Raw genomic sequence first — 25,957 nt, 5'->3', positions numbered from 1 at the left:
AGTGTACAGCTACCACAGACCCTGAGGTGTTATTAATGTACACAGTTCAAGCCCATTAGGGATTTGTGAATACTCTTTCCTACACATTCAACAGTTGAACACATTCACCCTAGGGGTAATTATCGTGGCACCAAATGTGAAAACATCGGGTAATGCAAAGAATATCAAATTAACAGAACTATAACAAACTGGATTGAAAATTGGTAAGACAGAGGAAAGATAGAGGGTCATAGTCTCAGCGATAATAGGAACTGCAGATGCTGGAGAATCCAAGATAACAAAGTGTGGGACTGGATGAACACATCAGGCCAAGCCTCTGATGAAGGGTCTAGGCCCGAAACGTCAGCTTTTGTGCTCCTGAGATTCTGCTTGGACTGCTGTGTTCATCCAGCCCCACACTTTGTTATCTTGGGTCATAGTCTCAGGCAGTTTTTCTAGAATGATGTGAAATGGATAGTGATGTTTGCAGAGTTCAGTTCAGAAGCTGCTTTTGTTAAATTTGTACATTAATGATTTGGAAAAAGGTGAGGGAACAGTATTAAAATGTAACAGAACAATAAAGTTTAATTCTTAAGAAGACCAAAGAAATTCCGACAGGATAAAATGGTAAAAGGATTAAACAGTTGAGGGTTGAAGTCAATATCATGAAGTGTGAGACATTACATTTTCATTAATGAATAACAACATCGATTTTACATTCAACACCAGCACATTTGGTGCTGTGACAGAGTAGAGGGATTGGTACACTAATTTAAAAATGCTGATGAAACGCCAGAACAGCAATATTAAAAGTAAGAGAGTTAGAACAGCGAGCAAATCATCCTTGTTTAATGTTGTGAGCCTTTGAAATTCACAACCAGGCCAGGGTTAGAATAGTAACAATGTTATGTTCAAGATTAGATTGAACAGTGAATGAAGAAAATGAGATGGAAATAATATGGCTGCAGGTTAAGTATATATGACAAGTAATATTTGCAGGATAATAACCAGCACAAACTGTTAGGTTGAATGGCTTGTTTCCAAATTTTAATGTATTTCAGTGTATCACTCAATTGCCCAGCTTCCCAGGGGTCTCCAACTTCTTTAGACTAACAAACATAAATTGGATAAAATGGTGGTCCTAGCTGAGAATGTATTCAAAATGACTGACATTACAGCCACTTCAGCAGCAAAAAAGGAGCCATCTTACTTCAACCCTTAAGCTCAAAGATCTTTGTTGTGACAAAGTTCTCCATCTAGTGGCTATACAAAAACCTAGCAGGCAGATAAGGTTCAGAGCAGAGATAATGGGAACTGCAGATGCTGGAGATTCCAAGATAATAAAATGTGAGGCTGGATGAACACAGCAGGCCAAGCAGCATCTCAGGAGCACAAAAGCTGACGTTTCGGGCCTAGACCCTTCATCAGAGAGGGGGATGGGGGGAGGGAACTGGAATAAATAGGGAGAGAGGGGGAGGCGGACCGAAGATGGAGAGTAAAGAAGATAGGTGGAGAGGGTGTAGGTGGGGAGGTAGGGAGGGGATAGGTCAGTCCAGGGAAGACGGACAGGTCAAGGAGGTGGGATGAGGTTAGTAGGTAGCTGGGGGTGCGGCTTGGGGTGGGAGGAAGGGATGGGTGAGAGGAAGAACCGGTTAGGGAGGCAGAGACAGGTTGGGCTGGTTTTGGTTTCCGCTTTGCAGAACACCTCCGCTCAGTTCGCAACAAACAACTGCACCTCCCAGTCGCAAACCATTTCCACTCCCCCTCCCATTCTCTTGATGACATGTCCATCATGGGCCTCCTGCACTGCCACAATGATGCCACCCGAAGGTTGCAGGAACAGCAACTCATATTCCGCCTGGGAACCCTGCAGCCATATGGTATCAATGTGGACTTCACCAGTTTCAAAATCTCCCCTTCCCCCACTGCATCCCTAAACCAGCCCAGTTCATCCCCTCCCCCCACTGCACCACACAACCAGCCCAGCTCTTCCCCCCCCCCACCCACTGCATCCCAAAACCAGTCCAACCTGTCTCTGCCTCCCTAACCGGTTCTTCCTCTCACCCATCCCTTCCTCCCACCCCAAGCCGCACCCCCAGCTACCTACTAACCTCATCCCACCTCCTTGACCTGTCCGTCTTCCCTGGACTGACCTATCCCCTCCCTACCTCCCCACCTACACCCTCTCCACCTATCTTCTTTACTCTCCATCTTCGGTCCGCCTCCCCCTCTCTCCCTATTTATTCCAGTTCCCTCCCCCCATCCCCCTCTCTGATGAAGGGTCTAGGCCCGAAACGTCAGCTTTTGTGCTCCTGAGATGCTGCTTGGCCTGCTGTGTTCATCCAGCCTCACATTTTATTATTAAGGTTCAGAGCAGGTCAGGTTCGCAGATTCCTCTCTCTGTTAGGAAAGGAAATTGTACGTTCTTACGTGTTCTAGCTTATGTGACCCACAGAAATATGGTTAACTCTTAACTGGCCTCTGATCCAGCAAGCTGTTCAGCTCAAAGGCCATGAGGAATGAGCAACAAATTCTGCCTGGTGAGTAATACCAACATCCCATGAAAAACAGAATTGAAATCCAATGATATATCCAATAACGATCCGTCAGCACTACTAATACATCTTACGTATAATATGAAAAATATTAACTTGGGTTTTACAATCATATCATGTTACTGTTTGTGTTCTTACTGTGTAATATACAACAATATTTTCTGAAAATGTTGGTTAATACAGCTTTTAACCTTCAGCAATCTTCTGCCTCTTTTAGCTTGGTGCCTGCGCAATGAGGGTGTAAGTTCAGTTCTCCTGGGGGCCTCCAATACGGAACAGCTTACTGAAAACCTCGGTGCCATACAGGTAAGTTATTACTGAGGATTCTGATCAATCTAATTCTTTGGGATAAACCCGTTCCAAAAAAAATACAAGGAAGAGAAATTTGACTGCTGGTATTATGATAAACTTTGCATCTAAAAATCCAGTATACAGATCAACACAACTGTGAAATAAATTATACTGGTTGAAATCATTACATTTTACAGCTCGCGTACTGAACATTTGTTTGAAAATGCACTTATTCACTCAATTTTCAAGTGTTGATTCAAAATATATTATTTCTAATATAAATATTATATATAAATTATTCCTTTTTATTCTTATTTAAGATTATTAAAGATGGAGTGCACTGACCCAGCAACGACCCCACACCATATCTGACTGTCTCCAGTTCTTTAAAATGGCAGTCTGTGGGCAGTACAATGTGGAAGGTGGTCACGTTCACAGATAGTTAGAGATTCTTAGCTGCAGCAAGGAATGATGGACATAGATCTAGTACCTTTGCTCTGATTGCCTCTTGCATTTTGCACCTTAATGGCTTCCAACGTGTAATTTTCTTGCTACGATAAGCATAAATGATTTCCCTATCATGTTAAAATACTACTTCTTTTCAATCCTGATGCTTGCAAATTGCTCAGAATTACACAGGCCTTACAGCACAGGAGGCTATTCAACCCATTGTGCCTGCACCAACTCTTCAAATAAGCATCATTACCTACTTCCAATTTCTGGCCTTGCATATTATGTTTGTTCAAAGACTCATCTAATGTCCGTTTCCATGACACAGCTGAATGTACCTGCACTGCATTTCCAGACAGTGCATTCCATGCCCTAACTACCTAGTGTCTAACAAATTTTATCACATATCACATTTACTCCGATCGCAGACCACATTAAAGTCTGTGCCCTGTGGTGCAGTGGTGGTATCCCTACTCTTGGATCGGGAGACCCACTTGCTCCAGAGGTGTGTAGTAATATCTCTGAACAGGCTGATTACAAAAATAGGTTAATTTTTTTTTAAAAAAGGCAGGTGGGATTTTGTTCAGTGGTATGTCCCTAATCCTAAACAGGGAAGCCCAGGTTCAAATCCCACCTGTTCCAGAGGTCTTTGGTAACATCGCTGAACAGACTGATAGCAGAAATAGGTTAAAGAAAAGAAATCTGTGCCCTCTAGGTTTTGATGCTTTTATGAGCCAGAACAATTTCTTGCTATCTGCACTATCAAGCTTTCTCATCATTTTGAAAACCTCAACAAGATCTCTTCTTAGCTACATGTCTCTACAAACAGGACCAACTTCTTCAATCTATCCTCATGCATGAAATATCTAATCCCTTGAACCATTCTTGTAATTTGCTTCTACACTCTCTCCAATGTGTTCACTTCCTTCCTATAATGTGGGACTCACAACCATACACAATTCTTCAGCTCCTTTAAAACACTGGCCACTGCAGCTCACGGATTCAGTCTCGGACTTGAACAATGTTAGCAAAGCTCAACCACCAACACACAGTCTACGACTAAACATATTCAGAAGGGAAACACTATCCACTACCTGTACAAGACAACTAAATCAAAAAATCATTTTATATATGGTAGCATATGTTTTACATAATTTTGTTCATTTTTCTACCAGTAACTTATGTTAAGTTTAAGGACAGGTTGCACTAATGATGCAATGGTGGCATCCCTACCTGTCGGCCGGAAGACTTGGGTTCAAGTTCCACTTGTCCAAGACATCTAATAATATGTATGAACAGGCTAATTTAAAAAAAATCTACATTCCAATGCAATCTTACCTTTATCAGTTGTTAACATTACAAGATAGAGGTGCGAAAAATTCTGATTGAACTTGAAGTAAATGGCAAAATTAACTATTTCAGCCTAGCTCATTTAAAATTGGAGCCTTTTTGTACAGTTCCCAATTATAAATGTTAAATGAAACACCTTTGTTGACTTGAAAATGTGAAAAATTGTAGCTTGGTCCACTTCGGGACTTCTAACTATAAACTGTTTTGTTAGTACTGGTCAACCCTATCAGCACCACCAACTTACTTTTTTTAATCTACCACAGCATGCTCTCCATTTTTTTCAGAACTGTACCTTAATCCTGATGTTACTGTTAGCTTTGTGTCAAAGCATCTACGTACAAATCAGAAGGATATAGATTCAGTAGTTTTCAAGTGCCTTGAATGCAAAATCAAGACCAATACTCCAGTGTAGTACTGAGGGACAGATGCACTGTTTGAGATATCACCTTTCAGCTGAGATGCTGAAACAAGAATCCATTTGTCCTCAGATGGATGTAAAAGATATAATTTATTCTTCAAGTTAACTTGAAGGGATTTTAACTCCAATGTCCTTGCCAATATTTATCCTTTGAGAAAAATGACTGAAAATAATTCTGTTCAATATTCTGTGGGTCCATAACATTGGCCCCCCCCAAGCTCCCACTTAACAACAGTGACTAATTTTCAAAAGATACTTTTCGTTGAGATCTCAATGGTTATTAAAGAAATCAACTGATCCAAAAGGATTTCTGAGGGATCTGTTATGCCTGACAAACCTGATTGAAATTTTTGAAGCGATGGCTACTAAAGTAGTAGCCAGGGATGGTTGTAGATGTTGTTAATATGGACTTTTGTAAGTTATTTCCCAAATTCCTCCATGAAAGAATGTTTCACAGAATTTAACTGTTGACCAGTTTGGGAATTGGCTAAGTGATAGAGGCAGAGTGTAGAGTTAACCAACAGATTTTCTTATTGGAAGACGTAGGAGAGGGAAGGAGAGGAGTGAAATGATGATGGACCGGATCCAGTTGCCTTATATGAAATCTTTAAGGGCAGCAGAGGTTGATCTGATTTGATTTATTGCTATTTTACCTGGACTGTCTGGGGCTGAAGGGTGACCTTATAGAGGTCTGTAAAATCATGAGGGGTATGGATAGGGTAAGGAGACAAGATTTTCTTTCTGGGACAGGAGAGTCCAAGACTATAGGGCATAGGTTTAAGGTGAGAAGGGAAAGATTTATAAGGGATCGAAGAGGCAGCATTTTCATGCCTGTATATGGAAAGAGCTGCCAGAGGAAGTGATGGAGGCTGGTTACAATATTTAAAAGGCATCTGGATTGGTATATGAATAGGAAAGGTTTAGAGGGTTATGGACCAATTGGACTAGATTTTTTCAGGATATCTGGTTGTTATGAACGAGTTGGACCGAAGGGTCTGTTTCCATGCTGTATATTTCTATGACTCTAAGTAGATTATTACTGATGTTACATAAATGGAAATCGAAAGTCTGTCTTGCCTAGACTATATTGGATAAAATACTTTTCAGGGTACATTTCCTACTACTGACAAAATGATTGGAAACTTTTCAGGTTCTCTCAAAATTGACATCACAGATTGTGAACGAGATTGACAGCATACTTGGCAACAAACCACTAAGCAAGAAGGACTACCGATCCTAACTTAAAGATGCATGATGATGACTGGGACTGCATGATGGAAGTGGCACTCCTTAGTTGCTGGACCACTGTCTGGCTGTGAATCTAAAGCTGTTTACTGTTGAATTCCCACAGGTGCATGCTTATGCAGCGAGAGGTGTACCCTTAAAACAGAAGCACATTCTAAAATCACCCAGATCAAGGTGGTTCTGCAGTTTTCTATTCACCCAAATTGTACACTGAACTATTTGCTTACAACAAAAATAAACATAAACACATTCATAGCTTGTGTACTTTTGGAATCTGAATTCCAGTACCAAGTTTAAACAATCATTCCTCCCAACTGAACCTCATCCAGTGAATTATAGATCACAGGCATGAACATGTAAACGCTTGCATTATGCTGGAACTTGCTGATTTTTTTTAGGACTAGACTCTTAATGTGTTTACATAGTGAATTGAAATCCAAAGAAGCATTTAGGATGTTTTATTTCAGGTTACAAAATATACTGGAAACAATTACTCCTTTTAACCTGTTCCAGACTAATCAAGGACATTTATATAAAAATCACTAAATACATATTAAACCGCATTTGACTTTCAAAAGGCTATATATATCATCATTTCAACTCTTATGTATCAGATACACCAAACTTAGACAGCAACCAGTTCACAGGGGACACTAATTTAGGAAATAAAGTAAGTTTGGTCAAACGAAGGGAAGTTTAAAGTTCCGTTGACACGTTAAGGAAAAACAATAGAACAACCAGTGAACCATGTAAGTGAAAGGTAATCCATTTTGGATTCAAGAAAGACAAATTAGAATACTTTCTTATTGGCTAGGGACCAGATATTCTGGAGAAAAGTGAAGAGTACAGATACATAAATCATTAAAAATCAATGTACAAGTACACCAAGCAGTCAAAAAGGCTAATGGATTGTTGGCATGTCATGAGCGTTGTAATACATTTCTTCCTCCATTTTGTATCAGCTGGCAAACAACATTGGATGTACTGCAAACAATTTTAGGCACTGCACCTCAAAGGATATTTGACCTTGAGCAGGGTGTAGTGCATATTTACCAAAATGATACTAAGCCTCAAAAAGGATTAAATTGTGAGGACAAGTTATGTAAATGGATTGCAGTCCTTTTAATTAAAGATTGCAGGTGATTATGATGTTTAAAATGATAAAAGGATATGATATGTAGACACAGACAAGCTATTTCCTTTGGCAGAACCCAGAACAAGGGGACAAAACTGAAAATTAGAGCTAAGTCATTGTGGAATAAAATCTGGAAGAACCTTTTCATCAAGAACGGCAGTGGAAATATGAAATTCTTTCCCCAGAAAGGGTGTGGATACTGGGTCAATCGAAACTCTATTTATTTGGGTAGATACACTTCGTTGGAAATGTGTCAATGTGAGTTTAAGTGAGGTATAAATCAACCATAATTTGATTAAATGGCAAAACAGGCACAAGAGTCTGAATGAAATATAGGAATTCCACCATTCTTATGCTCCTATGTATTTTAAAAACAAGCTTAGATGGTTTTAAATTATTTGAGAAACTATTTAGCAGAATGTTGGTCAGTTTCTTTTGCAGAAAGAATTTTTGTTACTGAACAACTACATGGCAGAATTAGTAACTATAAGAAGTAAACCACAGAGTTGCTTTTACTGTAGAAAGGTGATCAGGCAACGTTTTTCTGTACTTCATTATCACATACTTAACTGAGTATTATGCACTTTGACCAGTTACCAGATTTCAAATGTAGACCATATATCATTTGCTCGATGGTTAAAAAATTATATTGCTGTATCTGATTTAATTATAAAAAAATAAAATTAAGTGAAAGCATAACATTGGGAGATTTAGTTTGATGTATCTTGCACTTTTAAGTTATTTATTATTCCACAGCTGAAAGTTTAATGAGAAATGAGAACTCGCCAGCAGGCATAATTATAATGCAGCAATTTATTTGACTTGTCATATAATACAAAGTTAATATTTTTACATTCTAATTTTGTTCATTCACGGGATGAGGGCATTGCTGGGTAGGCAGCATTTATTGCCCATCTGTAATTACCCAGAGGACAGTTAAGTTACTTACTTCCACTCCTATGTCTTATGGTCTTATAGGAATCAAGGGCTACGGGGAGAGTGCAGGGAAGTGGAGTTGAAATGCCCATCAGCCATGATTTAAATGGCGCAATGGACTTGATGGGCCGAATGGCCTTACTTCCACTCTGTGTCTTATGGTCTTAAGAGTAAACCACACTGCTGAGAGTCTGGAGTCATATGTAGGCCAGACCAGCGAAGGACAGTAGTTTCCTTCCCTAAAAGGACATTGGAAAAACTCATGTGGTTCACCAACAATGGATTCACAGTCATCATTAGACTCCTAATTCCAAATATTTATTGAGGTCAAATTCCACCATGTGTCACGGCAGGATTCGAAGCAGGGTCCCCAGAACATTATCTGAATTTCTGGATTAACAGTCCAGCGATAATACCACTAGGCCATTGCCTCCCCCAGGTTTTAAGATACTTCTGTAGTAATTGCCCATTTTTTAAATGCGCAGAAATGCTTAGTGAATTCCATTTCTAAAGCTCTCATTCTTCCTTTCTTGAGCTTCTTATAACCTACATTTTGATCAAGCTTGTGACCATCGACGATAGCCTCCTACAATAAGTGATATCAGACACTTGATCATGACTTCTGCTGTATAAAGGATAGAGATTTTCATAATTTGTATGAGTTTACATGTTGCAAATTCTGTATTTATAGCATCTACACAGCACACCATATACACTAAAGGCCAACTCAATATCTTATTTTACACAAGTTTCAATTTGACATTTATAGCATTTACTGAATGACAGGGTGGGTGAGTGTGTGTCCGTCTGTACAGGTTAAAGCAAAACTGCAAACTTCTAGAAAAAAAACTCAGTTGCAAAATGCATTCATTTTATTACATAACATCCATGACTTGACAATATGGATACAGGTGTATTTTTAAAAAATGCAGTTCACAGAACTGTAGTTGTTCCAGTCAAGTGACCAATTTTGTTGTTTCAGGTCTCAAGTTTACAGATTTTAAAAAGGTCACTGAGATTTTAAGTATACAGACTATTCAATTCTTGACCACAGCTCACTAAGAAAACCCAAGAAAATTACTTTGAGCCTGTAGAAAGAAGAGCAATCAACCCTGATGAAGCACAAATCGATAGGATGTAATTTCTGAGAATTCAATTAAGGAATAAAGATTTTATACAGAAACGTGCAACAATAATTTATATCTGAATAGAAAGACAGTGATATTTTGAGATAAATGAAGCATCAACACAAGAAAATAAATTTTGGGTCCTCTACAGTTGTGTTTCCATCTATTTTCCAGAGAATATATTGCATTTTAATTTGCACTTATTGAATCCAGTGCTGTTCAAACAGATCTAAAAGACCAACTGTGTGTATTCTCAGCAATCACATTATTTAATGTCAAACACGGAACGATTACAGCGTAAGGTTTCAAATTTACCAATCGGGAATGAGAGAAACTTTAGCAGCTGCAGTGAAATCAGCAGTATGGATTCCTGTTGAATAATGGGGATAAATGTGTAGACTGAGATAACAACATGTAGAGCTGGATGAACATAGCAGGCCAAGTTGCATCAGAGGAGCAGGAAGGCTGATGTTTCATGTTGGGACCCTTCTTCAGAAACTGCGAAGCCCTCCAGCCCTCTAGCAGTTCATACTATCTCTGAAATAAATGTGTAGACTGATAGTTAATGATCTTCCATACACTTTCTAGGGCCTCTGACCTGTAGTTCTCAATAGGAAAAGAAAAACTGATCTTTTAATCACCTCTTGGGACAGTTTAACTCCAATCAGTAACAGGAATGCAATAACTGATGAAGGTGACAAGTTTAAAACTATTAACTGATTCCTTCTTAAATGTAGATACCTGCATGGTGTTATTATTTCAGCATTAAAAAGGATACACTGTAGGATTGAAATTCTTCAGTATAAAGAATGAAGCAATGATCACCATAACCAGAAACAAGGTGTTGTTGTAAAAGATTGAGAAGGTTGTAGCTTCATAGTCAGCCACTTCATTCTTTTTCCATAGAATTCTATGAAGGAGAAAGCAAGCTTTTTAAGTTTATATCTAGAAACAAAAACCACATGATTTGTGGAAATGCCACACAAAGAATAAACTTAGTTTACATCCAAGAACAGGTGTTCTAGCACTGGGAACAATCTGTCTGAAAGGACAGGCCTGAGATACATAAATATCGAACCGCAAAACCCCATCAGGGAAACAATCTACACACAACCACTGTGCAGCTCAGCTGGGTCACTGCAGAAGCCTTAAAGATTGCTCCATTTCTGTGAACTCCTGAAGGAGAAATCTTGCACCAGATATGTAAAGACTATCTATCTGTTGGGTGATAAGCAGATTAGGTTTTCATGAATACAGTCCATGCTGAAAACTAAAGTTCCATCTACTATAGACCTGCAATTGCAGTAGTCATCTTACGGTTTCTCTGCTTCTATAAGTACATGCAGAGAAGTAAAAGAAAATGGGAAGTTATAATGGGAAACAAAGAGTTAGCAGTTCGATTAAAAACAATTTTATTCAGTCTTCACACAGGAGGACGCAAATGACATTCCATTGAAAGCAAGAAAGTTTCAGAAAATCAGTATTAATTGGGAAATGGTTTTAGGCAAATTGATGGGATTAAAGGTCAATAACTCCCTAGGGTCTGTTAATTTGCGTCCCGGAGTACTTAAGGAAGTGATTATGCAAACAGTAGATGCATTAGTGGTTATTTTTTAAGATTCTACAGACTCTGGAACAGTTCCTACAATTTAAGGCAGCTAATGAAACCCTACTACTTAAGAAAGGATGCAGAGAGAAATCAGGGATTTATAGACCAGTTAACCTGACACCAGTAGTGAGGAAAATGCAAGAGTTCATTATACATGTTTTAATTGCACAACATTTGGCAAAAAAACAGGATCGGACAGAGTAAGCATGGATTTATGAAAGGGAGATCCTGCTTTATGTACTGCTGGAATTTTGCAAGGATGGAGTTAGTACAGTTAATAAGGGAATGCCAATGGTTGTGGTTTTCTTGGACTTTCAGTAGCTTGTCAATAAGGTCCTAAAAGGGATTATTGTACAAAACTGAAGTGCCTGAGATTGGGGTGAGAGTACTGACTTGGATAAAGAACTGGATGGCTGACAAAAATCAAAGGAATAAACAGATCTTTTTCCAAGTGGCAGTCAGTGACTAGTGGGGTACTGCAAGGATCAGTGCTTGGATCACAGCTATTCACAATATTTATTAATAATTTAACTGAGGAAGTAAAATGTAACATGTCTAAGTTTGCAGACAACTCAAAGCTGGGTGAAATGTGAGGAGGATGCAGCAATGTTTCAGTGTGATTTGGACAAGTTGACTGGGCAAATACATGACAGATGAACTATAATGTGGACAAATATGAGGATATCCAGATGGATAACAAAGTCAGAAAAGCAAATTATCTGAATGGTGATAGACTGAAAAAGACTGTTATGAGACTTGGAGCACCAGTCACTGAAACGAAGCATGCAGGTACAGCAAGCGATGAAGAAGCCAAATGGTTTGTTGGCCTTCGTAGTGAAAGGATTTGAATACAGGAGCAGGCATGTCTTGCTGCAATTATACAGGGTCCTGGTAAGACGACAATTGGAATATTGCGACAACTGTGTGAAGCTGGGGTAGCACAGCAGGCCAGGCAGCATCAGAGGAGCAGGAAAATTGACATTTCGGGTCAGAATCTTCTTCAGATATCTGGTAGCTCTCTTAAGTACAATGGTCTTTGACTAAAAGAATCCTTGTGCTGAAACACCCAGCCTCACTTTGCACACATCACAAATTTCTGAAGAAGGGTACCGAAACATCAACTTTCCTGCTCCTTCAGCTCCACACTTATCTCTGACCCCAGCATCAGCAGTTCTCACTACCTGGAATATTGTGTCTAGTTTGGATCTCCTCATCGGAGGAAAGACATTCTGGCTACGGAGGGAGTACAACAAAGATTTACCATTCCATTCCTCAGGTGGCAGGACTGATGTATGAAGAGACACTGGATCAGATAGGACAATAGTAACTGGAGCTTAAAGATAAGTGGATATTTCATAGAAACCTATAAATTTAAATGGACTAGATGGAGTGAACGCAGGAAAGATGTTTCTGATGAGTGGGGAGTGCAGAATAAGGGGTGACAGCTTAGGGATAAGGGGCAGGTGATTTACAATCGATGAGAAATTTCTTCACTTGGACAGTGGTGAGCCTTTGGGAGACACTGCCACAGAAAGCAGTTGAGACCAAAACATTGAATGCTTAGGGATTTGGATGTAGTTCTTTGGGCTAAAGGGATCAAAAGATATGGGGATAAAAAGTGGCAATGGGTGCTCAGCTGGATGATCAGCTGTGATCCTCATGAAAAGCAGTGCAGGCTCAACGGGCTGAATAGTCTACTCCTACTTTCTATGGTTCTTGGTGATGTTGCCATGTGCCTTTTTGAAAACCAAACTAGCAATGGCAAATTTATTTGGTATTCACTCACTGAGCCTAAACTATATTCAAAACCAAGTAAGGAACTACACCATACATACTCCCAGTCACTCTACAAAGGAACAAAGCTAATTCTCTGTAAGAAGTCATTTCTAAGTTGGGCTGATTACTTCACAACTGAAGTTACAAAGAATTGATTTCAGGCAATACAACAATATGCTGAGGTTCATAAGAATCCTGCCTGGAATCAGATTGGTTTCGCTGATATAAATTATAGACCATCTTCAGAGCAAAAAGTCATGCAGCCATATTTAAAATTCTGAGAACAAATTTTAAGTGGGAATAATGGAGCCATTTTGATGTTGGCATCCATTTAAACACAACAGCCATAAACATGAAGTGCTCCTGCTCTCTGGCTGCTCTCTTAATTACAATGGTCTTTGTTTAAAAGAATCCTTGTGCTGCAAACCCAGCCTCACTTTGCACACATCACAAATTTACATATAAGAAATGGACTTCTGCATGATTTGACACTCAATTTTGAAAGTAATATCTCCTATATAATTTTCAAAGTGTAACAGCTCACCTCTCATCTTTTTCTTTGCGAGACATCTTCCTGTTGTCAGCTTCCGACAGTTTGCGAGTGACCTCCTTGGAAACAGCATCTTCTCTCTTCTGTGCAACCCTGGGCATATGAATCTCTGTTAACACAGTAATGTGCTAATATCATTCAATAAACAACGAATACTTTCACTCCAGAAATTACTCACTTGTGTTTCAGGACAAACTTTACGTTTTTGTAAGCAAATGCAACAAGATAGGTACTGACAAGGGTCATGACACAATACAGAACTGCAGACTGGACAAGGTCCATGTGCCAGATCCTCCAGTAGAGCCCTGGAAGACAAAGTTTAGAGGTCGTTCATTCCAGCAGTACTAAGACACATTATTGGCAGATATCTCACAGCAGTGAAGAAAATGTAACAGGTTCAAAATTTCAACTCCAATGATAACAAACAACCATTTTGAACATCTGCTTATCTATTTACAAACTGTCTTGAAAAAGGTGAAAATCGCAAATCTTCCTCAGCTGAAAGAAATATTCATAGCTCATTTTCCTTTCTTTTTGAGTTAATCAAATTTCACCTACAATGAAAAAAGGCGAGAGAGAGAGTATGGAAGGTTAAGTTTTAGCCTTAAAGTTCTCTGATCCAAGGATGCAAGTGTAAAACTTCTAGAGAGATGCTCAATAATACACACAAGGTTCTGCTGGTAAATATAATTCCAAAACAAAGACTACTGAACTTTGCACACCCACGTCCTCAGCTAGGGGAACTGAAGGAAGCAAAATAGTACAAGTTTACTTGCACAGCAAGAAAATTTAGAAAAACTTTAAAAAAGGATTTCTGATGAAATTCACATAACACAGAATTGCACCCCTTGCCCACTGAAGTTTTTGGCATTATCCACCTCCACTACACTTAAGCAATACTCTCACCATTGTTACTTGTTCCAACATTGCCAACACATTTCAGCAAAAGCCAACGTTGAAACATTTCTAAGGATCTTTAGCCAGAATGATCATCTCAACCTTCTCCCAAGGTCTCCAGCATCACAGATGCCAGCCTTCAGCTAATTCAATTCTCTGTACATAATATTAAGAAACAGCTGAAGGCACTGGATACTGCAAAGGCTATGAACCCTGACAACATTCAAACAACAGTACTGATGATCCGTATTCCAGAACTCATCATACTTCTAACCAAGCTGTTCTACTTGGTAATATGGAAGATTATCCAAGTATGCCCGATATACAAGAAATAATTTTCATTTTTTTGTCAGCTCCACCTCCTCAGCAGCATATTCTGTAAACTCCACTGCTTGAATAAAACAAACCAAGAAAAAAAAAGCACAGAAACAGGGCCTTCAACCCTCCACCCCTGCACCGACACAATTTGCCCTTTAATACTAAAACTGTTTCCACTGACAGGGTCCATATTCCTCTATTACCTTCCCGTTCATGTATTTCTACAGGTGCTTCTTGAGTACTGCCATTGTGTCTGCTTCCGTCACCGGCACGTTCCAGGCACTCACCACCCTTTGTGCGAAAAACATGCCTTGCACATCTTTTTTAATCCCCCCCCGCCCCCCCAAACACCTTGCACCTCTGGCCCCGGGTAATTGACCCCTCCACCTTCGGATAAAAGCCTCAGACTTGGATTGCATCTTTCTTCCCTCAGCCATCCTTTGTACACTGACTCCAAAATCCTCATTATCCTTAAACTGTCAACCTCCAGATCCCTGTGTTATTTTGAACTATAGGAGTTAATTTTTCATGCGATGATTTCCTCTCCCACAGTTTCCATTACAATGCCATCTTTTAGCCACTCTTATTCCCTCGAAATACAAGTAAAAAACTTTCAGTGCACCCATGCGACCCCCCCCCCATGGAAGAGTTTGATCGTCGTGCTGTCTTAAAGACACAAAATTGCCGTGAATTCTTATGCATCACAACAAACGTGAGCAATGAAACCTTATCCTGATCACTGCCTACTGCCCTTCCATTGGCAAAAGCGGCCGTGCCACCCCACACACTTACAGATGGGAATGGCCGACACAATGAATGCGTTTCCATAAAACAGTGCAGATGATTTAGCCGAGACATTCCTGCTGAAATCCTGCAGCAACAGATCTTCCTCTGACTGCTGCTTGCTGCTGCCTTTCGGAGCCATCAGTCCACGTCCTCAAACGCGAGTCCTCCGGAAGAGTCGTCAGCCGTCGAAAAACCAGTCCACAATGCCCCGCGGCACAGACCTCCCAGCGACCCACAACGCCCCGCGGCACAGACCTCCCAGTGGCCCACAATCCTCTGCGCCTTTCTTAACGGCTGCTGGTCTGTGGCGAGCGGATCCGCAGTTTCTTGTGCAAACAGAAACTGTAGATTTATCGCAAACGGAGTCCGCATGAGGTCTAAAAATGTTTGTAAATTCCTTGGTGCTCTCCATTCTAGCGATTGGTAAAGCTGAATGAATCGTTGTCATCTTTATTACAGGCACTTAGAGTTTGAGAATGACAGTGCTTTTAATTTACAGTATTAGACAGAAAACATCTACTAAGGCCAAAAACCGCTTTTAAAGCCGTAACTGGAGAAGGGTAAGCGTATTTTAGTACGCACAGACTTTTACCGTGTAGGTGGGGTGGACAGACATTGGGGAAATAGGAAACAAAGAGCAGGATTTGGGCCCAGACCATACTCCAACATTTATTGAAATCAAATCTGATCTGATTACATCCTCGAATCCATATTCCTGCCCACCTCTGATGCCCTATCACCCTCTTGTTTGCCAAAACAAATCTATCACATTTGCTCAGAAATATTTAAAGACTGTTTGCAACACCAATTCAGGAGGGTTGCTAATTCCAGGATGTTGATAGTGAAGGATTCAGTGATTGCAATATCGTTGAATGCCAAGGGGAAATTGTTAGATTTTCTCATTGTGTAGCACAGATATTACTTTCCACTTATCAGCCCAAGCCTGGATGTCTTTCAGGTCTTGCTGCATAACATGTACTATTTCATTAGTGAATTTTGTGCAACCATCGGTGAACATGTCCAATTCATGATGGAGGGAAAGTCATCAATGAGTGAGCCTCAAGATGGCGATACATAGGATCTGAGTATTGTTGGGTCTAGCTTCTGAAGAACTTTATTAAATTCAGTATAAGGTTCAGTAACCAGCTTTTCAAAAACAAAAATATTGAAAGGTAGAGCTTTGTGATGATTATTATGTTGGGTGAGAAGGGTTGTCAAAGGTGGGGGGGTGATGACATCCTGGAAACTGTCTAGGCAGCATCAGAGGAACAGGAAAGTTTACATTGATGAACTTGAGGTTGGGGTGAAAGGTGTGAATAAAGTTGCTGAACTGTTCAAGCTGCTCGTGGAAGCCGAGACAGTCATCGATGTAACAGAGGAAGAGTTGGGACGTACGTAGAGGCAGGCATAGCTCGGGCCCATGTGAGTTCCATTGGCCATCCTTTTAGTCTGTAGGAAGTGATCCTACACCTCTCCCCTCACCTCCATTCAAGGCACCAAACAACCAACCTCAAATTCTCCTGGACCATCTCTGATACCTCTCTCTCCTCCCTGGACCTCTCTGTCTCCATCTCTGGTGATCGCCTCAAAACCGACATCTATTTCAAACCACACTCCCACGGCTACTAGACTACACCTCGTCTCATCCACCTGTCTGCAAGAATGCAATCCTCTAATCCCAGTTCCTCTGCTCCGCCACGTCTACTCCCAAGATGGTGTGTTCGACTCCCAAACATCCCTGTCGTATTATTTCAAGGACCGCAACTTCTCCCCTTTGGTGTTTGAAAATGCTCTTGAATGCATCTCTTGCATTTCCAGCACCTCTGCCCTCACATCCCCTCGCCCCAACAAAAACAAAGACAGAAACCCCCTTGTCCTTACATTACCACTCTACTAATCTCCATATCCAACGTATCATTCTCGGCCACTTCCGGCACCGACAATTTGACACCACAACCAAAGATATATTTCCAGACCCACCCCTATCTGCCTTCCATAGGGACTGCTCTCTCCGCGACTTCCTCGTCAGCTCCACACTCCCCACTAGGCCCACTACTCCTGGCACGTTTCCCTGCAACTGCCACACCTGGTCCTACACTGCCACCCTCACCCTCATTCAAGGCACCAAATAAACCTTTCACATCAGACAGGGGTTCACTTGCACAACCATTAATGTGATCTATTGCATCCGCTGCTCCTTATGTGGCCTCCTCTATATCTATACCTAGCGGAGGCTCGGCGACTGCATTGTAGAACACCTGCGCTCAGTTTGCAACAAATGACAACATCTTCCGGTCGCAAACCATTTCAATTCCCCCTCCCACTCCCTGGGAGACATGTCCATCCTGGGCCTCCTCCAGTGTCACAATGATGCCACCCAGAAACTTGAGGAGCAGGACCTCATATTCCACCTCAGGAACCTATAGCCCAATGGCCTAAACGTGGATTTTACCAGTTTCAAAATCTCCCCACCTCTGGCCTCATCCCATAACCAACCCTCCCTCTCATTCCCACGTCCTTGATCTGATACAACCTATTCATCTTCTCTCCCACCTAACTGACCAATCCCCACCAGTGCCTACCTGCACTCACCGATCGCCATCCCACCTACCATCCCCAGCCCCACCCCTCCTCTATGTATTTCAGAGCTCCCTTCCCCTTCCCCCATTTCTGAAGAAGGGTCCTGACCCAAAACGTCAACTTTCCTGCTCACCTGATGCTGCCTGGCCTGCTGTGCTTTTTCAGCTCCACACTGTGTTATCTCTGACTCTAGCATCGGCAGTTCTTACTATCTCTGGGCCAGGGAAAGCTCTCTTTTTTGAACCGGAGTCATGAGGTCTTTTACATTCATCTCAGCAGGAATATTGGGCCTTGATTTCATACCTCATCTGAAGGATAATACCTCCAGCAGTAAAGAACTCCCTCAGTACTATCCTGGAGGATCAACCTTGATTCTCGTGCCCAACTCCCAGGGTGCAACCTAAACTTGCAACCTTATGACTCTGATGTGACCCTGACGTGCTACTAATTCTGTCACATTACATTACTTGTGGATCACCTTGATGTCACAGTTACAACCATTCTCAATTTTACAAAACCAAAAGGAAGTAAGTCATTGGTAATGTACACATGAATGTATTGCCAACAAAAAATATCTGATTAAAAAAGTTTGTAATGCACAATTTTTAAGAATAGTAATAACTAAAAGAGAAAGAACCCAGTTTTTAATTAACGTGAAGATGAGCTAAACTTAATCTCATACAATTCAGTTCCCTGAAAACTAACTACTAAATTTTAACTATTAAAATTTAATTTACCAGTCTGTTTTTAAAGTGGCACATGTCTACCATCTCTGTAAAATAATACCATGTGTTGTGTGTGACAAAAGTAAAGTCATCCTGTCCAACCATTACCAGAACATATTATTTTAAAAGATTCCTGGAGGAAATGTGCATATGAGCATCGCCTCACATATTTTAATTCTCTTACATAATTTTGTGATCAAGGATCGATTACAAGTACACATGAATAAGACTATTGTGTCAATGTGCATTTCACAATATATGAAGATAATATAATTGTAACAGCTATATTATTCAGAACTATCGGTCACTAAACAAATAACAATTCACAACAAAACTAACATCTTGATAAATAACTTTATTATAGCCTTGATTATAATTGTTGTCCGATTTGGATAAAAATGTACAAGAACATGAAGAAAAAGCGGGAGATTGGCACTACATAAAAATGCTCATTTAACAAGCTGATGCAAAGTGCCCAAATGGCCTCCTTCTGCACAGTAACACTCGGGATTCTGTGATTATCCTGGTGTGTTTTATGTTATGGCCACTTCTGTCTCTGAGTCATTTACATATGTTTACTTGTAGTTCAACTTGTGCATTATAATAAAATGAAAAAGGCAAATCTGGAACAAATTTTCATTCCTAATTCAAATTCAAGCTTGTCTAGATCCTATTTCAATGCTTAACATGCATGCAGATTATGAAGGGTTCTTAGAGCACAGTGGTAGTGTCCCTACCTCTTGGCTTCAAGTCTCACCTGCTCCAGATGTGTATCATAACATGTTTATTCAGGTTGACTAGAAATGTCAACATGCAGGCTATGTTGTAGTGTACAGGATTTGACCATGATAAATAAGTCTACAGCAAGACTGTGAAATTGTAGCAAAATGTCATAGAATCATAGAATTGTAAAGCACAGGAACCAACCTTTTGGTCCAACATGTCCACGCTGACTAGATATTCTAAATTCATCTTGTCCCATTTGTTAACATTTGGCGCATACCTGTCCAAACCCTTCGTATTCATGTACCCATCCCGGTGCCTTTTAAATGTTGTAATTGTACCAGCCTCCACCACTTCTTCTGGCAGCTGATTCCACACATGCACCACCCTCTACATGTAAAAGTTGCTCCTTAGGGTCCTGTTAAGTCTTTCCCCTTTCACTTCAAACACATGCCCTCCAGTTCTTGACTATCACCCTATCCGTGCCCCTTATGACTTTATGAACTGCTAGAAGGTCACCCATCAGACTCCAATGCTCCAGGGGAAATTGCCTCCGCCTTTCCTGTAGTTCAAATGCTCCTACCCTGGCAACATCCTTGTAAGTTATTTCTACACCCGTTCAAGTTTAGCAACATCTTTCCATTACCAGGGAGACAAGAATTGAATGCAGCATTCTAAAGGTGGCCTAACCAACGTCCTGTACAGCCACAACATGACATGCCAATGCAATGACCAATAATGGAAAGCATACCAAATGCCTTCTTCATTACCCTGTCTACCTGTGACTCCACTTTCAAGGAAATATGTACCTGCTCCCTAGGACCCTATCATTAAGAGAATAAGTCTGCCCTGATTTGCGTTAACAAAAACAACACCTCACATTTATCTAAATTGTACTCCATCTGTGAAAAGATTTGTTTGGCATAAATGATAACAAAATAATAATTAACATACCTGACAGGGTATACTCCCATTTTGACTGTGAACAATGTAGTGTGCAAAAACTGGCCTGGATTCATCTTGTAGATTTCTCAGAATTTTGTAATTTTCTGTTCCCAGGTGGCAACAGTTCATTGACGTTTGATCTTTACCCTGGCTAGCACAATTAACATGGTTTTGATCGCCTTTCTGATAGATGTTTTCTAATTAACCAGAGATACTATTACACACTCTGGAGTAGGTAGGACTTGAATCTGTATGTCCTGGTCTGGAGGTAGGGACACTACCACTGCACCACAAAAACCCCTCCTTGACCTCCTTTCTGATATCCTGAACAGTTAGGATATTAGTTAGTCCTCCCACTTACAAACTGTTTGAACCATTTGATCAGTTGTCAAGGTGTATAATTTTTTTTGCCACTGCGATCTAGTGTCAGCTTCTCATCAAGAACTTTCCTAGTCAGAGGATTCTTGCACATCCATTATCAGTTATTTCCTAATTCGGTTCAGTTCCATGCAGTTATGAACAAATATGCAAACTGGGATTCACATGAGTCTAAACTATGGCATTTAAGATTATATAGGAATGTTAAAGATGCAGAGTTTGAATGCTTGGTTTAATTCCCTTACAAAACATTATTCTAAAGCCTTACTTTCTCATGATAAGGTAAACAACTGCTTATATTATATCAGATACTACAAGCTTAAATCATCTTGAAAAACTTGCTGTGCATGAATTATCCATGCTGCTGTACTGTACCGTAGTCTTATTAAATGTACTGGCTGATGTCTTCTCACACTGCATGACATCCCTGTCATTGGGCTCTTATCTGATCACAGCTGCCTGCAGGTAGTCTCCACTGATAATTGGGACAATTGTGTTAAAATTGGGACTGCTCTCTCCCAGATTGCTATCTCTGTTTTCAAACCTGTTTTTTTCCTTTAGATGCTCATCCTCTGATTCTCTCTCTAATACTATATTTCCTGTTGATAAATATTCCTTTCCAGCATTCTTAATCACTTGTTAAGCATACATTTATACTTCTCCTGTGACTCTGTCTGTTCTTTTTGAGTTTTTCTTAACCATAAAACTCAGAAAATATTTGTTAGGAATTAAATTGGGACTGTAATATGTTCATTTATTACGCAAGCATAAATCAACATGGCCAACCATGTCTCATAATTAATAAAGAACAATTTGCCTATCTACTCCGAATAAATTTGTGCCCAGATATCACTGGAAAGGTAGTTTACAATATCTAAAAGTATGTTTGAGGCCTTCCTCAACTGTTGTGCACCCAGGAGTACGGATGGACACGTTTCACTTTAATTTCTGTTTTGATAATAAATTAGAGTTTGATGATCATACCCATCTCCTATTATTGATGACGATTGTTATCTTAATTGACTATTAACAAAACAAGTTCACAAAGAACATGAAACATGTGCTGTCACATGATAAATGTGAACCAATATAATAAGCTTTCCACCTGCGTGGCAGATAGAAATTTTGAATTATAAGCTGCATTTTGCTGTAGAAATAGTTAAATTCCCAAAGCAATGTCTGATTAATCAACATAGCTGTAGCAATGGGCTACCATCTGTTAAACACAGCTTTTGCTGCTATTCCATGTCCATTATATGTATCCATTTATGGAATGAGAACCAGATGTTGCACTTTAATAGACGTTATGTAGGAATTTCAATTCAAAACAAATAGCAATGAGAAGGTCAGTATCCTGATACCAGCATACAGATTGACACAATCAGATTACAGTCAGTAAATGTGAAAGCTAGGGATAATCGTGCAAAGTGCAAACTACATAAGAAGAACTAAACAGAAACTAGAGATGGAACGAATAGAGGTTAGGCATTTTTCTTCAGGAAACCATGCCAGTGAGTGCACTCTCAGTCAATTCTCTTAGCCATATCTTTGCAGCTGATAAAATGTGACATTCTCCAATTCTTTGATTAGGGGAAGATCTTTTCAATTCAATACATATACATTTATTTCAAATAATCATTCTACTTTATTTTTCTGCAAGTTTACTTTGAAGCTGGACAGTTGGTAATTATCCAGTACAAAATGAAATCCCAAGATATTTTATCTTATGATCATACTACAATCGGAGCATTGCCAAATATAAAGCAGGATCTGATACAAAAAAAACCAAAAAGCTGCCATGACAATATCCAACTACCCAAAACTTGGTGACTACCATTACCCTCTGTTAGTCGTTGAAACATAGAAAATAGGAGTAGTCCTTCAATTCTGCTCAGCCATTCCATAAGATCATGGCTGATCATCCAACTCAGTACCTTTTCTTGCTTTCTCCCATTACCCTTTAGCTCTAAGAACTATAACCAATTCCTTCTTGAAAATATTTAATATTTTGGTCTGAATTGCACAGGCTCACCATTGTGTTGGTGAAGAAATTTCTCCTCTCTCAGTCCTAAATGGCCTACTGCATATCCTTTGACTGTAACCCCGAGGTTTGGACTCCTTGGTCATTGGGAACATCCTCTTTCTGTTTACCTTATCTAGTCCCTGTTAGAATCTTAACCGTCTGCTTGCTCCTGCGGTTGCCTGGAGTGTAAAGAAGACTGCAAGCTGTGTGATTGCTGCTACCTTGGTATTACTTAACATTACTGCTACTGGGTTTTCCTTCTGTAGAAGGGCAGAATGGCTCTCAAGAAAACAAAACATTTTCAACTTGAACCTGGTTGCCTGCCCAGCATCATTTCAACTTTATGATCTTGCTTTCCCTTTATTTGCATTGTCACTCCCAATAGCTTTCCTGTAGTCTGTGATTGTGTTCGTGTCTGTTTTCCTGAATACACCCGAAAGTGAAAACACTCCAGGAAATGTATGGAAGCAATTAAGTTGTTGTGGTATTTTGCTAACTACTAAAGGAATCAAATTATTTCTTCTTTTCATTGGCAACGAGAGCCATCCTACTTAGATGACATTTTTCCTAATTTTTCCTTGTCTGTATTATGTACCATTTCTAGTCACGGCAGGCAAAAGAGCAACACATTTTCTTGTCTTCATTGGTGCTGTATAAAACCGACCACAGGGAGGTGCTTGAGAGCTTCCTGCATGACTGTTGGAAAAAAAGGCTGAAGAGCTGAGATCAGAAGTGTAACTTCAGGATAGAAATACAACCTAAAATATTAATCAGTCCAAGATGCAATTTTACCAGTGCATGTAGCTTTTGGCATTATTTCAGTTTCTAGAAACAATTTTGGGAGAAAGAATCTCCATGATTTAATCATTTCAGAGTTGTATTTAAATTATGCAAATATATACATTGCACATATCTATACATTTATCTGAAAACAAAACATATATCAGTGAACTGGATAGCACGGTCGATTTGTACGTCATTCTTCCAGCTATAAAATTTTGTTTGCTCTTTTTAGGCATTCAAACCTTATCTGACATGAAGTTAGTGGTAAGCAATAAAGTTATTCAAAAAAATCAATCATTATTATTCTGTTATAAGTTCTGATGTATGCCAGTTTTCAAAGTCAACATTTGTAGATGTTTAGCATATTTTCTTGGTACAATTGCTCAGTATGTCGTTTCCTCAAATTCCAGTTTGATTCTCAAATTCTGTGATCATTTCCCTGCACAGTATTGGTGCAGTTCACACTTATTGTCTTCCTCAGTATCTCTGCTCAGAATGAGATTATTTACACCAAACATTATATTAATGAAAAACTGTTAGAAAAGTAGCATTGGCTGTCATACTGGAGCAAGTTCATGGCTGCCAATTAGCCTTTAATACTTATAGGAAGAGGTTTTCTGAGAGTCCATCCCACCAGCATAATTTCACAGGCAATAGAAAATTACAGATCCATTGCCCATGATTTTATATCCATTTAAATTAATAACAGCAAATAGGCAGAATACACCTGCAATTTTCAGTTAAGCCACCCACCATCTCAGGCCTTAAATGTCAGCTGGCTTTGCAATTGGTGATGGCATTACTGCTGAACCTTAACTCACTCTCAACTTGTTACCAATGCATGAAAAGTCTATTGTTTCATGGCATCATCCTTTTGCTAGTTTATGAAACATTATATTGGATACACAAAATAATGATTTCCATAGGTAAATGCTCTTATTACAGAGCTCATTTCAAAAATGAAATATTGGAAAATCACGTATCAAAATTGCACTTTTCAATAGAATGGTCCGCAATTTCAATGTGTGCTCAGTGTCGGGGGAAGTGATGGCCTAGTGGTATTATTACTGGACTGGATTGCCAGTCAAACAAAGTTTCATCAGAATCAATTGTACTGTAATTGTTGTTTCAGATATATATGATAGGTATTTGATCTTATGTTTTAATAGGAAAACCTGGAAATGCTATCAGAACATTAGATTATTCCTCGCGAGTCCATGTTGTTTCCATTCATAACATAATCTCAGAATTATGCAGCACATGATTAGGCCAAAGTTGAATAATAATATCACGTTAATATTTATAAAATTGCTGGTGACACTTAATTTCCAATATACTTTCGCAAAACTTTTAATGTTAATGGCAGCTACATTCATTTAAACATGGAGTGGGACAGCTGTTTCAGCATAATGTGATGTTCATAAATGTACATGTGTAAACAGGACCATAATCATCATGCCAGGATGATTTAGGTGACATTCCAACATACCGTAATACCTTCTAACAGTAAATTGTGCTTCAGCCTAAAAACCAACAAAATAATCTACTCCAAGGTTTCATTCAATGTTACTTTGAGCCAAGCAATTGTTTCCCAATTCTTCCACTTATTTGAAAGTAACTGACCTCCACTTGGTGACTGCCTGAAAATTTGGGCTCAAAACCAATGCCTCCTTTTGTGCTATTTTCGTTATTGGAGCAGCATTTACAAGATTATAATGTTCACCAATTATACTGAGTTTATGAGAAATTCATTTGACTATGAGCACTACTTAGAAATAGACATAAATGTAGAGAATTGTTGATGGTGGAAATCAAGGGAAGAGATTTCTTTTGACCACTATAGACAGCAATATCATTCAGGAAGACATCTTCTCACCGCCGATTCTAATAAAATCAGCAATACATTCAATTATAACACTACTTTAAATTTGCTAAAAATGTATACATTATGTTTGCAATTGCATTTATTGTGCAGAGACCACAGAAAATTTTGACCTAAGGTTCACCATTCTACCTCTGGTAAGAGCTATTAATGCCAATTATTCACTCTATTATACTACCATACTCTACAGCCAATATTTATTGGATCAATTTCAAACTTTCTATAAGGGTATAAAACTTAATGTTTTATGTTAGTGGTAAGAAGTTTGATTTTCACTTCCTTTGAAATGAATAGAAATAAAATTGGGGCCAATACAGTGTGGAGCTGGAGGAACACAGCAGGCAGTATCAGAGGAGCAGGTAAGTCAACATTTCAGACCCTGATGAAGGGTCCCAACCTAAAATGTCAACCTCCTGCTCCTCTAATGCTGCCTGACTTGCTGTGTTCCTCCGGCACCGTATTGACTCTGAGTCCAGCATCTGCACTTCTTTCTATG

General features: G+C 39.5%; 2 protein-coding genes across 2 annotated transcripts in view; one reads left to right on the top strand and one right to left on the bottom strand.

Annotated features, from left to right (window-relative positions):
• The window catches only part of kcnab1a (potassium voltage-gated channel subfamily A regulatory beta subunit 1a), a 207,758-nt gene extending 199,656 nt beyond the window's left edge, over positions 1-8,102 (top strand). Inside the window, exons 13-14 of the mRNA XM_048542486.2 lie at positions 2,752-2,840; positions 6,194-8,102. Of these exons, the coding sequence (XP_048398443.1) occupies positions 2,752-2,840; positions 6,194-6,283 (179 nt within the window). The 3' untranslated portion in view covers positions 6,284-8,102. The remainder of the gene's footprint in view (positions 1-2,751; positions 2,841-6,193) is intronic.
• A 1,111-nt stretch (positions 8,103-9,213) lies between these two features.
• ssr3 (signal sequence receptor, gamma) lies at positions 9,214-15,620 on the bottom strand. Its single transcript, XM_048542865.2, has 5 exons — positions 15,429-15,620; positions 13,600-13,726; positions 13,416-13,514; positions 10,265-10,396; positions 9,214-9,503 (listed from the first exon to the last, which is right to left on the bottom strand). The coding sequence occupies exons 1-5, from the start codon at positions 15,559-15,561 to the stop codon at positions 9,437-9,439; spliced, it is 558 nt and encodes a 185-aa protein (XP_048398822.1). The 5' UTR covers positions 15,562-15,620; the 3' UTR covers positions 9,214-9,436.
• Positions 15,621-25,957: the final 10,337 nt, after the last annotated feature.

This window comes from Stegostoma tigrinum, chromosome 14, assembly GCF_030684315.1.
Source record: "Stegostoma tigrinum isolate sSteTig4 chromosome 14, sSteTig4.hap1, whole genome shotgun sequence".
Lineage (NCBI taxonomy): Eukaryota > Metazoa > Chordata > Chondrichthyes > Orectolobiformes > Stegostomatidae > Stegostoma > Stegostoma tigrinum.
This window is presented reverse-complemented; position numbering and strand designations above follow the sequence as displayed.